Source organism: Cebidichthys violaceus, unplaced genomic scaffold (genome assembly GCF_023349555.1).
Source record: "Cebidichthys violaceus isolate CVI_PGR_0920_01 unplaced genomic scaffold, fCebVio1.0.p SCAF_9, whole genome shotgun sequence".
NCBI lineage: Eukaryota > Metazoa > Chordata > Actinopteri > Perciformes > Stichaeidae > Cebidichthys > Cebidichthys violaceus.
This window is the reverse complement of record NW_027176975.1, coordinates 9,177,590-9,191,646: the sequence shown is the minus strand read 5'-3', so window position 1 is coordinate 9,191,646 and position 14,057 is coordinate 9,177,590. Positions and strand designations below refer to the sequence as shown.

Below are 14,057 nucleotides of genomic sequence, written 5' to 3'. Positions count from 1 at the left end.
AAACGTTTTTGGTTACGTTACGTTACGTACGCTCAAGATAGCAGGAAGTGTGATGTGGCTTTGACTCACAACAAAATGGTGAGTTTTTTTTATGAATTAAGTGCTTCTGCTCTTTTACGGCGTATGTTAAGCATGATCTATAATACACGTCCTACGTGTAATCTGTGTTGGAAAAACACTTTGACTAAAACTAATGCTAACATTCTGTGTAAAGAAGGACGTAAATTATATGCTAAACTAGCCCGCTAGCATTGGCTAGCTAACATATGCTAAAAGTTTAGCAAATCAATCTATCACGTGTATGTGTATGTTCTTAAATATCGTTAGAATATATTTGCAAACATCACGTGCGTGGCAGCCCTGTGTTGGTGCGAGTTGTTTGATAAGAAAGTCCTAAATGATCACAAATTATTGAGAATGTGGAATGCGGGCATCGCAATGTTTTGAGGAGTGTGCCACGTAGCTGCACCATAGTTCAGGGAGCATGCATGTGTATGTCTGACTCGGTTACATATTAGTGATTGATTGGCTATAGCTGTTGTTTATCAATATGCAAGAACAGGGATATTATAAACAAAGTGTGCAACGTGATTGTTATCCTAATAATTTATTGAAATTAAGTCTTACTTCTTGATCAAAACATGTAACGTTAACTTCAGCAAAACCAAACACAGACCGGGAAGATGGATAATCGTTGCATATAGAAATCATTTTTAACCTACATCACAACGTGCTCAATTAGAAATACATGCACTGAATTAAATATGTTATAATGTATGCATTTCGCCAACAATAAGATCGTCGAAATGTTAATAATTTTGCAGAGCATGTCAGCAGCATCAACACACACACACACACACACACACAGGTGGAGAAAAGCTGGAGAATTTAAATACACTAAAACAAACATTATAATTGCTGATCTGCAGTTGTGTCTGATTTATTTATCGGTTTGTTTGATAAATAAGCTACATAGCTCAAAGTCAGGCAGAGCAGCCTTGGGTCTCCTTTTTGGCACACGGAAGTATGAGATTTAGATTTTTTTTTTAAGACACGTATCTTTTAGGTAGGTGGTTGATCTTGAAAATGAGTATATAGGACAATTGGAAAAAACATGCTATCTGTCCTCTAATCTGGCTTGAGTCATTGACAATCATGTGACTCTAACTGGGTCGACACAGAATGAACAGCTGGTACAACAACATTCCTTGTGACAAGTAGCGTAACGTCAGCGTTACAGGAAATGAACGAAAGTGAAGTTGGTGTTTCTAATGTGTATGACTTCGACTGTTGCTGCTAAGCTGCACTGGATCATGTCTACTCAATACTAAATATATCATTCTCTTTCCTGTTGCAGTCGGCCATTTTCAACTTCCAGTCACTGTTAACAGTGATTCTCCTCCTGATCTGTACCTGTGCCTACATCAGAGCGCTGGCTCCCAGCCTTATAGACAAGAACAAGACTGGGTATGATCAAAATACAGTGGTTAATTGACCCCTCAATACCTGTCTTTGCCTCTTTGAATGGGACACCATGTTATATCAAACTGCATAACCAAATCATTGGAGTGTTAACAATACGCTCATCATCCAAGTCTAAGCCTGAAAAGCCTAACGTTAAAGCCCCTCTAATTTCAGCCAGTGCTTGTTACCGCGCAGTGATACATTAATCTTAAGACAAATAATTTGTGTTTAATGCAAGTGCTATTCATTCTTCCTTCAACAGTTGATTCCAAATAGTTCACTTCTGTATTTTGAGAGCTGTTTATTTACGTTGTTTGGCAGAAACCCTAATTTTCCAACAATAATCAGTGAGTGTAGCATCAGAATAGAGTGTGTGTAAAATAAGAAGCTCCTCATTGAGGCGCGCGAAGTAGCAGAAGGCTTAAATGTTCATCATCACTGGATCATTATTATTCTTGGATGTACAAACTCCATGATTCACTTCTAATACGTCTGGCACAGCCCAGGAACAGCCAGACACACACACACACACACACACTCTCTCACACACGCACACACGCATCACTGGAGCAGGGAGGGACATCCTCTTCAGACAAACGCATGAGACTGAGAGTGGCAGATGGGATGATTTAATAGTTTTCCCTCTTGATTGGTTTGTTGACTAAGGCATGAGCTGTTATTTGTGTAGATGTTGTGCCACACATTATTCAAATGATTCTTGTGTGGCAGGGATTGGCTTTGAATCTAAGGGGGAGAACAAACTAAAAAACATTTTTACATTTCAAAAAAGATGTTTTTCCTACACTGTAGAAAATGATCTGGTCAGTTTGAAATTTGGAAGAACGTTGGTGGCTTGTAAACATGTACACTTGCAGACAAACACATCAGAAAAGTGAAGCCTGGAATGTCACATTTGCCTCAGCTGTCACTAGAGGTAATACGACTTGCTGTCCCCTTCTCTTCCAATGGTTTCACCCCTTACATGGAGTGGATGTCCGATGGCTGCCTGGGTTTTGTGGCAATGTGATTGCAGTCTTCTTTTAAAGTTGCTGTAGCTATCACCTTGACATATCAACATGAAACCCAGCTTCTTTTTAACTTTTAATCTCGCCATAACCGAGTCCTTTCTGTCTTTTTTTAGGATTCTAGGAATTTTCTGGAAGTGTGCCAGAATAGGTAAGCCTATGTTTGCCCCATACATTTTTTTTCTCATAATGAAATGTTGCTAAACAATGTGGCCTTTAACTTTGAACTATGCCATTTCCCAGGTGAGCGGAAGAGTCCCTGGGTGGCTTGCTGCTGTGTCGTCATGGCTTTTAGTATACTGTTTCTACAGTAGCGGACCGAAGACAAACGTGAATAGTAACATTGGGGAAATGAAGAGACAACGCGGCATGGACAGTACAATCCTAGAACCATTGCAGGACCTCCAGTGGTTGTCATTTAGATAATGTAAAAATGGAGACCTGTCACCACTCACCGAAGCCACGGAGAGAGAAAATGTGTCCGGGGGGGGGGGGGGGGGGGGGGGGGTGTGAGCTGAGCTGATAGCCCCAGAGTGTGTCTAGATCCCTCCAGGGACTTCCAGGCCTGTCTTTGTGTTTGATAATGTGGAATGTTTACTCCGGATGTATGTATGTATGTATGGGGTGGTGCTTTCTGTTATCTGCCATTTAGTTTAAAAGACAGAAGTCATATTCTTGGTGGGATCAAAATGATAATGTTTGTCCAAACATTTCAAGCTGACGTTTTTTTTCCCCTGCATGTTTGTCACAGTTGCATCAACCAGTTTGAAATTCTCCACAAAAAGGACCTTCATAAATGTTCATAAATGTTCATAACTGTCATGCGATTCACATGGAGGCTTGTATTTGGAAACTGAGCAACATCGAGGTGGGACTTTAAATCCTCCATGCACCTTCTAAGTTGTATCTAGAAACGGTGAGATTTCACAGCAAACAACATGGTAGAATAGCTCTCCAGATGGCTAATTGTCCTGCATATTTGCCTCAAAGAGCTACTGATGTTGTTAAAGTCAGTCAGTCTGCCACTATTTATTAAAGAACCTTTTTGGAAATCTGGTTTGAGAAGGCTGATTTTTCTAATTTTTTGATGTCTGTTGTGATAATGCCATACTGTAAGATAAAGTGTCATTAATAATGTCTACAAACATGCAAAATACAAGTTGATAACAACTTGTATAACTGTTGTCAATCTTCTCTCTTTAAGGACTAGATTTTACATACCTGACATGAATGATTGCAGCTGCAGAGTTGGACAAACTGTTTCTTGGTTAAGAGAAAACTTAAGCATTGCTGCATCTGAAGTGTAGTCCTCATGATGAAGTGAGATGGACGGTGAAGAGTTTGCGATAACCTTGCAGTCAGCACTCATCTTCACAGGGTTTTCTGCAAAGAACTGTTAGCTGATTGTCCCACACAACTTTACATTGCTTGATATCTGTCCATTTACTTCCAGATATGTAATGTAGTAGTGTAAGCTGCATTAGAATTGAAAGCAGGGTTGACATTCAGGGAGGAAGACTTTGATATAATGCCTTCAAGTATTTCACAAATTCCGGAGACTGAGGAAGTTATCCAGAATGCGTAATTGCCGATTTGGATGACAAATCCTCTTTATTTCATCTTTTAACTTTTGACAACTGTGGCAGCATAAAAGCAGAATTCCAGATAGTGTGGCATTATTCCAAATGCCGCATGCGACACTCTGATATTATATTGTTCCCATGAAAGAACAGCAGAACTAAGCGTCTGATTGGATATTGAAATTATCCAATCGGAAATACAACATTTACATTATGGATTTGTGTAATTGAAAGGAAAATCCCTAGGGTAAACACTTCCCACACACATTTCTCTTGTCTGTGTGATACAGATTCAAATAAAGGAGGAGACTTGTTGACACACTCACCTTTGATACTCTGATCACTGATGAGTGTCCATATCCCAACACCCCCACACACAGTCCCTTGTTAGGACACGTGCATCCCGCATTGGTGTGCATCTGTTTTGGCACTCCCGGGTTGAGATAAAGCATCAAGTGAAGGCTGCTGGTAAAGTCTGGATTATCAGGCAGTGACGCAGATACAGGAGACAGAGGAGCAGGAAGCCCTCAGTCATCTGCTTCTATCTTGGGAAGCAGAGATACTGCTGGGCTGGAGGGACATCACTGGGCCAATGAACCGATGTATTGGGTGATGATGAAAGGAAAACTTTATGGAAGAACTGAAGTCACTTACTCCAGCTGATGATCCCAGCTGTTATCAGCACCATTTACATCCAACCATTAACGGCCATATGAGAACAACATTGAGTCATTTGTAGTGAAAGAATTATCCTACAAAATATTAAGAAAGTAAACAGATGGTTGGAAACTGCAGACTCCTGGGGTTTCGGGCCTTTTGAGGACAAAGTTAAACTGACTTCACTTTTTTAATCAAAATGATTATTCTTAATATGTGGGCACAGTTGCAATGACAAAGACTATCTGGCGGTGACTTAGTTACTGGATGCCTAAAATAACATTTGGACTGTTCCTGTTGTTTCATAAGGGACTTGATGCGTGTTCTGATTTCTATGTTTGAGTTGGCTGATCAGAATCAGACTGGAGGCCAAATGGCTAAGAAACTAGATCATTTTCTTCTCAGTGTGTCAAACTTCAGTATTACATGTCATTATTAATTAAGTCAATATTCCATCCACCAGAACTGTATTCCTGACACTGTGAAGAAGGGTTTGAACAGCATTTAGACCGCCATTTAGGAAAATAACATTTCCAGACAATACAATTAAACAGTTAACTGAATGAATATAATATGAAAACTTGGCATTTGTTCAAAGCTTTCTGTGGTTGGGACTTATGAATTGCACAACAATTATCCAATGCGATGTATCACATCAATGCCCGCCACATGTCATACTCATATGTACAGTATATGTGAACTATACCAAAATGTGGGATGGTTTTCTCTCAGTGATTGAAGGGAAAGACACTGCCACCTTTTTGTTTATGAGGCATTGTTGGGCAAGTTACCCTTCTTCCTCACTTCTCTTACCTCAAATCCATTTATCATTACACACGCTCATGTTTTTATTCATCGTTTACATTTCACATTTCTAGATTTTATTGCTTTTATTGCTGCTGCTGCTGCTGCTGTTGTTGTTGTCGATCCTTTCTTCTTATATATTGTATATCATTTGAGCCAATGGAGTTTTATTGCATTGCTGTAAAAGAGCTTAATGCTAAATCAAGTTCCCCTGAATAAACAATGGATGATGATGATGATGATATAACACGAACATACACATACACATAAATATACATATATGTATATGCTGCATACCTGCATGTTCAGGGTTTCCAGGATGTGACAGTGGTGTGACCTTATTGGCCTTTAGTCCAAATGTTTTAATATTTCCCACTGATGTGTTAGAAAATCATTGAGTGCATATATATTTGGACTAAATCAAATGTTTGACATTCTCTGGTTGTAGTGTGTACAAAGTGACTTTTACAGTTCTACATTTATTTATTTTTTTAATCTCAGAAACTTAATTGATTTACTGACTGTTGATCTTAGCATCTATTTGGATATCAGCATTGAACCACCAACCAAAGATGATATTATAATGGCGATTAAATCCTTAAAAAACAGGAAAACCCCTGGTCCAGATAAGCTCAATGCAGACCTGAATCTGGCAGCTACAATTCTTCAACCACTTTTTACGTCTATATGGGAGAAAAAGAAAATACCTGATGACAGGTCAGAGGGGATCACCATCAAAGTATCAAAGAAAGGTTCTCTAAGAAATTGTAACAACTGGCATGGAATTACACTTCTGTCAATACCAAGTAAGATCATGGCAAAGATTATTATTAATCGAATAACAGATGCCGTAGACCAACATCTCCGAAAAGAACAGGCAGGTTTCAGAAAGGGTAGAGGTTGCAACGATCATATATTCACGTTCCATAACATAGAGCAGTGCACACAGTGGCAGAGGGAACTGTATATAAACTTTGTTGACTGAAAAAGCATTTGACTCCATTCATCGTGAAAGCCTTTGGCGTATATTGCGGCAGTATGGGATCCCTGACGATATGGTTCTTGTGATCCAAAGTTTTTATACCAACTTCACATACAGGGTTGGAAAAAGTCTCCAAAAATTCCAAGTGAAGACAGGTGTGAGACAAGGATGTGTGATGTCATCTTTGCTCTTCAATATTACTATTGATTGGGTAATGAGACAAACAACTGAAGACAAAAATAGAGGCATTCGATGGACACTCTTTTCATCACTTGAAGATCTAGACTATGCAGATGATCTTTTTCTTCTTTCACATACTCATCGGCACATGCAGGAGAAAACATCCCGCCTCAGTGATTTTGGTCAGAAGATTGGCCTGAAGATCAGCAAAAACAAAACGGAAGTGATGACTCTGAACATTCCAAAACCTTCACCAATTCAAGTTAAAGTAGAAGATCTTCCCAAAACTGACGAGTTCACATATTTGGGCAGCACTGTCAGACACAATGGGGGCACAGATAAAGACATCAGGAATCGTCTTAATAAGGCAAGGAACGCTTTCAAAGTACTGAATAACATATGGAGGACCACCATCAGGACTAAACTCAAATGGTATCAGAGCTGTGTTTTATCCACCCTATTGTACGGTTCTGAATGCTGCAGAATGACACAAGAAGACCTCAACAGACTATTAACTTTCCACACCAAGAGTTTAAGACGAATACAGCACATTTTCTGGCCAAACACCATCTCAAATGAAGAACTGTATTACAAGAATGCATGGAGACCATCCTAATGAGAAGAAGATGGAGATGGATAGGACATGTGTTGAGAAAAGTCCCTGCTGATATTACAAGAACAGCCTTAGATTGGACACCAGAAGGGAAAAGAAAAAGAGGCAGACTAAGAAACACATGGAGAAGAACTGTGGAGAAGGAGATGTAGAGCCTAAACCACTCATGGGGAACCATCCAGCGACTCGCCCAGGACAGACGGGCGTGGAAGTCTTTTGTTGCTGCCCTACATGCCAGGAGGCATAAAGGGCAATGATGATCTTAGCATATAGTTCAGTTCCTGTGGGCCGTCCTCTGGATGAAAAATATGGACACTGATATTAAGTGCCAAATGCAGGTTTTCAAGCCAAAGGGACATTGCTTCCAGCCCATGAACCCTCTTACCTTTCATTCTGAAGGGATTAAAGGACCAGCCAAACATGTCACAGCATGAGGTCGCATGAAATGTAGACGTCTAATCCAAAACACCTCATCTACAGTGTGGTGTTTCATGCATCATTAATTTACATGAATAATTACTGTCAGCTATGTCGTAAAGAGACAGATGTGATTGATGCAAATAGTCAGGAGTCATGTCGACCTCACTGATTGGTAAAATACTGAGTTCATTCAGTTAGATTTCCAGATGATTCTTTTTTTATTTGTTCATGATGATGGAAAGTGTTTCCCAAATGATCGATAAGGACATTTACATTAAATGCTCCTGAATTGCTCACTGCATTTGCAAAATTCCCTCCAACAGATAATTGGACATTGCAATGTTCCTTACTTGTAGCTCTACACTATAAATTATAATAATATCCACAATTACTCGCATGTAAATTAATTCATGCTGTGTACATCACCAGCAGAAGAGCACATTATTCTAATTTCTCAAAAATGTTTCTAGTAGTCTCTTCCCTCCTTTGATCAGGCAGGAGAGTTTTTTGTAGCTGTTTTGAGGACTTCAAAGACAATCAGGCTAGTAAAGTCTCTACAATCTCCCACTGAGCAGACCTTAGTGTCCAAACAGACCGTGACTCTTTAAATGATCAGAAGAGCCTATTTGAATTACTACACTTTTTCGTTGTTGGATGGTATGAAAGATAGAGAGATAATGACAAAGAGACAGGAAAAGAAGAGAGAAAAATAGATGAATAGAGTGGATTAGTTCTTATTATACCGCTGGTGTTTCTCAGTATGCCAACCTCCCAGTGACCCCATATTTTGCCGCTTGGTTATTTATTTAGTTAGAAGCTTGTGGCTTCTTAGTTTACTGATACCTAGGAGGGCAAGTCCTCTCCTGTGACTGCTTCTGATTTCAGCCACAACCCCAAACTCTTCTTTAGACATAGAGGATTACTAAGACCACAGTATGATAGATTAAAAATGCTTGACATCACATTCCTCCTGTAAAGCCTTTGTTCTGTCCGCACTTCCTCATTAGAAAAATGCAACCTTTATTTTCAGCCTTTGAGGGAACAAACGACAAGAATAATGTTGCCAGCTGAAAGACACCAATATCCTCCCTGTAGGGCAAGTCTGGGTCGGCAAGGCATACTGGAAACATATACACTGTACACTGTACTCACCTTGAGACCCAGGCCTTCTTGGTCGCTCTAACTCCTTCCACATGTAATCTTTTACCAGAAATTTTATGGTAACATGAGAAAATGTTAAACTTAGTCCTTGCAGACAGCTCCCTGTGGCCACAAAAACTGGAGCACTGCATGTCTCCTTTGAAGGTGGCATTTGCAGTTTTTTCAGAGGACATCTCCCTTCATGCTCATTAGCCCAAAGCAGGAGTTGTCTCTGCGTAACAAAGCAGTTCCACACAGCCGAATGGATGAATGGTGATACTGTGATCTGAATTAATGATGACCCTGAGTAAAAACGTAGATGCATTGAAATTTGACTTCTTTCCTAGGAAAGAATGAGACAAAGCTTTATAGTCCTCATGTGAAAATTTGGCCTTGGATGTTCCAGTGTGCTTTGGCTATCAAATGGCATCAATAACACCTGTTGTCTGTGGACACAGTCACCATTTCTCATTCACTCTTTGATGAGCACAACTTGGTTTTATCTTCCCATGATCTGATGATGTGTACTATTTTGCAATTAAGGTGTTTTCGAAACCTCAAAACTGGTTTTGGCCTTTGTGTGAGTCCTAGTCTTAAACAGAGCTCATTTTAATGTGGATTGTTGTGTTTGCAATGCCATACTTATAAATTGTATGTCTTATGGTGCTTACTAACTGGATTAAGACAAATAGAATAATAAATGAAGATGAAAATTACGTTTCTTTAAATCTGAGTCTTCCTTAGATTTAGAGATTTATATTGTGACATTGTGATTATTCCGTGAATCATTATCAAAACTATTCTAAATTACATTAGTGTTTGCCATGTAAGGATTCCACATTTTGTGAGTCTGTAGTGGGAGTTGCTCTATCATTTCCAGGAAGACCAAAGGAGTGTTTCCACTTTGGAAACACTCAGATCAGATGGCCACCCGAGTCCAGCAGGCTGGTTTCCAGACATGAGCTGGGACATCTCTCTGCCATAGGAACCGTGCAGCTGAAGGAACAACACTGTAACAGCTTGCACTTGTCATATCTGACAATACTGAGCCTGTTGAGATCAAATACAACAACACAGCTCTTTTATGAAGGACTCTCCTCTTCCAGATGTCCCAAATGGCAATGCAAAGAAACATGCTCTGGACCCAAATGCAGACAGATGAAGAATCATCAGGATGAATTCAGTGTTTTTCTTTTCCAAAAGCCTATTCAAGAGTCCAAATGACACTGTGTCAGGTAGACAAGTAGCAGGCAGATGACAAGAACCTGCATAGCAGCAATAATGAGCTGACAGAGAGTAAAGAGAGGTGAACTGGTATATGTGGAGTGTGACTGACGAGTGAATTAGATGCAGGTAAGGAGGTGGACAGGGAAGGCCAAGCAGAGCTGACGAGGGAAATGGCAACAGGTTTGTATAGATGGGAGGGGACGTCAGAAGAGCAGGAATGAGGGCATCTGGTGGATGGCTAAAGGATTGCAGTCCAGAGTGTACGTAGCCTGGGGGAAGTGAGAAAGAGCTGGAAATGGGGACAGAGAGCCAGGCCAGGCGAAACAACAAAGAAACTCTGATGTCCTGACAGCAGACTGCTTCATCAAGCCTTCAGTCCAACAATCCTCATTGTTCCAAAGCACAAACAAAGACACATAATGTCTTTTAAAAAATAGTGAAAAGCATGGATATTGTAGCCAATGATTTTTTCACATGCATCAAACCATGCTTGAATCCAACTGATTGATCACACCACACCTTTTTTTCTGGAAAATTGAATCATATAAACTGTCAGATATTGATAGGGAGTGGTCTGGTTGGAAAAGAAAAGGCTCATTCAGGAGACGTGAAACATCCTATTGTTTTGGCATGCTTCCTCCCCCTATGTCTGCAATAGATTTGTGGTAGTCAGTACATCTGATTAGTATTTTATACCTTCCTTTAAAGCATTTTGCCTCTATTTGATAGCTGGCAAGATCTCATGTCACAGTTCATCATCACAGTTTTTTTCCACTATTAAACTGCAACACTTTTTCTGTCTAAAGGCTGTACAGTATTATATCCAGTGTGGCAATGGACTATGGTCATTTTGCAAGTTTGCACAGTGCAATATGGAAGGCAGTTCAACATCATATGTACAGTGCAATTATAGCTTTTTTTCCCTGTTCCATAAGAAGAGTCCCTGTAAACATCTTTGATTTATCACAACTCTCCCACACAACCACACCTTTATTAGTCTATGATCCTCTCTGCAGGGACATGTCTCTTTCTCAGTCTGCTCTAACTTTAAATGACTTGTACTTTTTCATCTGTTTTACTGGTCTCCATAAAAGAAGAGGCAGTACAGTCTTATAGTTGGTGTTGGACTAATGCATAGTGTACCCAGCCACAGTTGTAGACATCACCAGGCGCGCCCTGGCACAGTAACAGTTATGACAGCAGTGCTACTCACAGAGCTGTGGAGAGGCACATCTGACCAAAGTAAACATGCCAACTAGCCTGAAATCATTAGTTTGGAAACTCTGTCAGATGCCCATCTTAGAGCCATGCTAGTGGGTGTAACCTCAAATTGAGAAATAATAACATGAATAATCACTTATATCAGAGACTTCCCACAATGCCGCGGGTCTGCAGGGATTTAGGGAGTAAACATCTTCATAAGACAGATGAAAACTTTAACAGAAAATAAATGTTTCTAATTAGTCTACAAGTGTATGACTTGATTTTATTTATTTGCCTTTCACATTTTAGTAAGTGTTCTTTGGCTGAATGATGGAAACAGCAGTGATGCATCAAAAGAGTGACGTTGACACAAACAGACTCACACTCTGCTGAACACAGGACTCTCTGCAGTGCAATGAAAATAACAAACCTCTCTGTTGAGTAACAGCCGTCCTGTTTTACTGAGGCGGTTTGTTTTCTGTTGAAGAATGAATAACATGCAGTTGGTGATAAAGGGGCACAATTTTCATACTCAATAAGTGGTGTGTCTTCTCTTTTAAGATAACAGTTTTTCCACTTATTTATACCAAAGTTCAATCAGCATGTTTATGTACCAATGAGTCCAACTCTTCCACTGGCTTTAGGGCAAAACTAACATCAGAATGTCTCTTGACAGGCTGTACTGGTAATACTGATAAAAGATGTGTGATGGAGATGCAAAAAGAAAGGTGCAAAAGACCCTGAGTATAGTGCATGGCAGTAAATGGTAGAAAAGGGCCAGTATGAGTCTCCAGCGAACACCAAAGGACTTGAGCCACCTCAACAAATAAAGCTTTGTAATTCAAATTAGCATCCAAGTTTTGATAGTTCTCCTTCCTGCTCTTACACTGAATGGCGAGAAAGCCATAGTTTATCTAGCTTCCATCCCTAATGATAACTTGGACAAGTTTCAATGTTATAGCTAAAGTCCAAAACTTAGAGGGTTAAGATGACACCTTTGTCCGTCTCTCTCATCACATGGGGTCATTATGGGGGGTTTGTCCTATATCTGCAAATGTCTGATGGAGCACACAGAACTTAAAAGGAGGCAAACAACACTTGAAAGTAGATGGAAATGAAATGTTGCAAGACATTTACAACATAGTATTTCTCTGCTCAACTTAACATGTTTCATGAGTTAGTGAATTAAAAAGACAGCTCCAGGTTTAAGTAATTAAAGTATTAGGCAGAAACTGTTGGAGTGTTGTGGCTTGAAAACTGATTTTCTGTAACATATTGGCTGTGATTTTTATACATTCAAATATTCCAGAAAAGAAAGGCAATGCGCCAATTGGACACTGTACTCCATATATGACTCATATTGTTTTTCTTCCTTCATCTTTTTATTACTCTCAGTGACTAATATCAATTACTCTTACTGTATTATTGTTTCAACATTTCTTTTAAAAAGGACTTTTGATCCAACAGTTGTTAAAAAAACAACTAAATGTCTGTGGGACTGATTCTTCAATGACAAGAGTCTTTCAGTCATATTAAGATAATTATAGTAATCTATGCAGATTTTAGATTAGATATCCTCGAATCCATGCACTCAAAGGAGTTTACAAATACCCCTCACTTTATTTAAACTGTATTTCCTCAAGCTGTTTATCTGTGGAGGGCAGATTATCCACAAAATGAATCTCGTCAACACATGTCTTGTCAGGTCACACAAGCAAGAGGATGAGTTATCAGCCAAAACGTAAACTGCATTTAAATATTATTCATTTTCTTTCCGACAATGCAGAATGACCTCTCTTCACTCCCAAATCAAACTCAGTGACTCAAGTAAAAGGTTCAAATCTATCACAGATATGGGGGTCACAGCAGTGATGCTGCCTTGAGCTGAAACCAAATGTGTCGACAGAGGCCACTACGTTTCTCTGTTTCAACTGTGAATGTTGAAACGTGTTCATACTGAGGAAGATGGCAACAGTTTAAACTGTTAAAGCAACACTGACGAAGGAATTTTAAGAAGTGTGGATTATGAGGAAAATCCAATATTGACGATGCATGCAGTCTTAAATCCTTGCGCACACAAAGCAAGATAATAGCACTGAAAAAAGACTCCTGATGTTGTACTTATAAGGAAACACTAAAGACTAAAACTACACTTATATCCAAGCTGTTATGCACATTACAAGGCATCTCAAGCTAAGCTATATTGAGACAAATTTATGATGCCCAATGTTATTGACTTGACCACAGATAATCAGTTCTTTGGAGACGTTATGTTACATCTTTAGTGATGGCGTACTTGGTGTAAGAGATATAGTCCAGTCCCACACTGTTAAGAATTTATTTCGCCTCTACAATTCAAATTGCTCTGTTGAATCTTCTAACCAACATAAATTGTTTTCTGTCCATGGGTGTGACTGGTATGTGATGTAGTGACGAAAAAGAGGTTCTAATTGCGGAGAGGGAAGGAAAATCCACAGCCAAATGTTGATCTCAGCGGGTCAACGTGGTCTTTTAGATATATGTTGCTAGCCTCCACATATTCTCAACATTCTGTTATTTCCAGAAAGGATGTCGGTTCACAAAGATCCCTTCATCATGCTATGCTGTTCCAATAACTCTATGCTGTTATTGTTTAAGAATATCATTTAGCTAATACTGCATGTGCTCAACTGAAGAGAGAAAAATATTTTTTGACCAGATGAGACAAGTTTTTCAGATGTGGGAACTGAGAGTGCTACAATGGCTCCTCTGTCCCCTCCTGG

The 14,057-nt window shown here is 39.5% G+C and overlaps 1 protein-coding gene across 1 annotated transcript; it reads left to right on the top strand.

Annotated features, from left to right (window-relative positions):
• The first annotated feature begins 9 nt into the window (after positions 1–9).
• Positions 10–3,541, top strand: tmem167a (transmembrane protein 167A). Its single transcript, XM_068704087.1, has 4 exons — positions 10–78; positions 1,358–1,467; positions 2,606–2,640; positions 2,733–3,541. The coding sequence occupies exons 1-4, from the start codon at positions 76–78 to the stop codon at positions 2,801–2,803; spliced, it is 219 nt and encodes a 72-aa protein (XP_068560188.1). The 5' UTR covers positions 10–75; the 3' UTR covers positions 2,804–3,541.
• Positions 3,542–14,057: the final 10,516 nt, after the last annotated feature.

Bases quoted from the DNA above. Each gene is read 5' to 3' on its own strand.
- tmem167a (XM_068704087.1), top strand. The intron at 1,468-2,605 runs GTATGATCAAAA...GTCTTTTTTTAG, and splicing joins ATAGACAAGAACAAGACTGG to GATTCTAGGAATTTTCTGGA. The intron at 2,641-2,732 runs GTAAGCCTATGT...GCCATTTCCCAG, and splicing joins CTGGAAGTGTGCCAGAATAG to GTGAGCGGAAGAGTCCCTGG.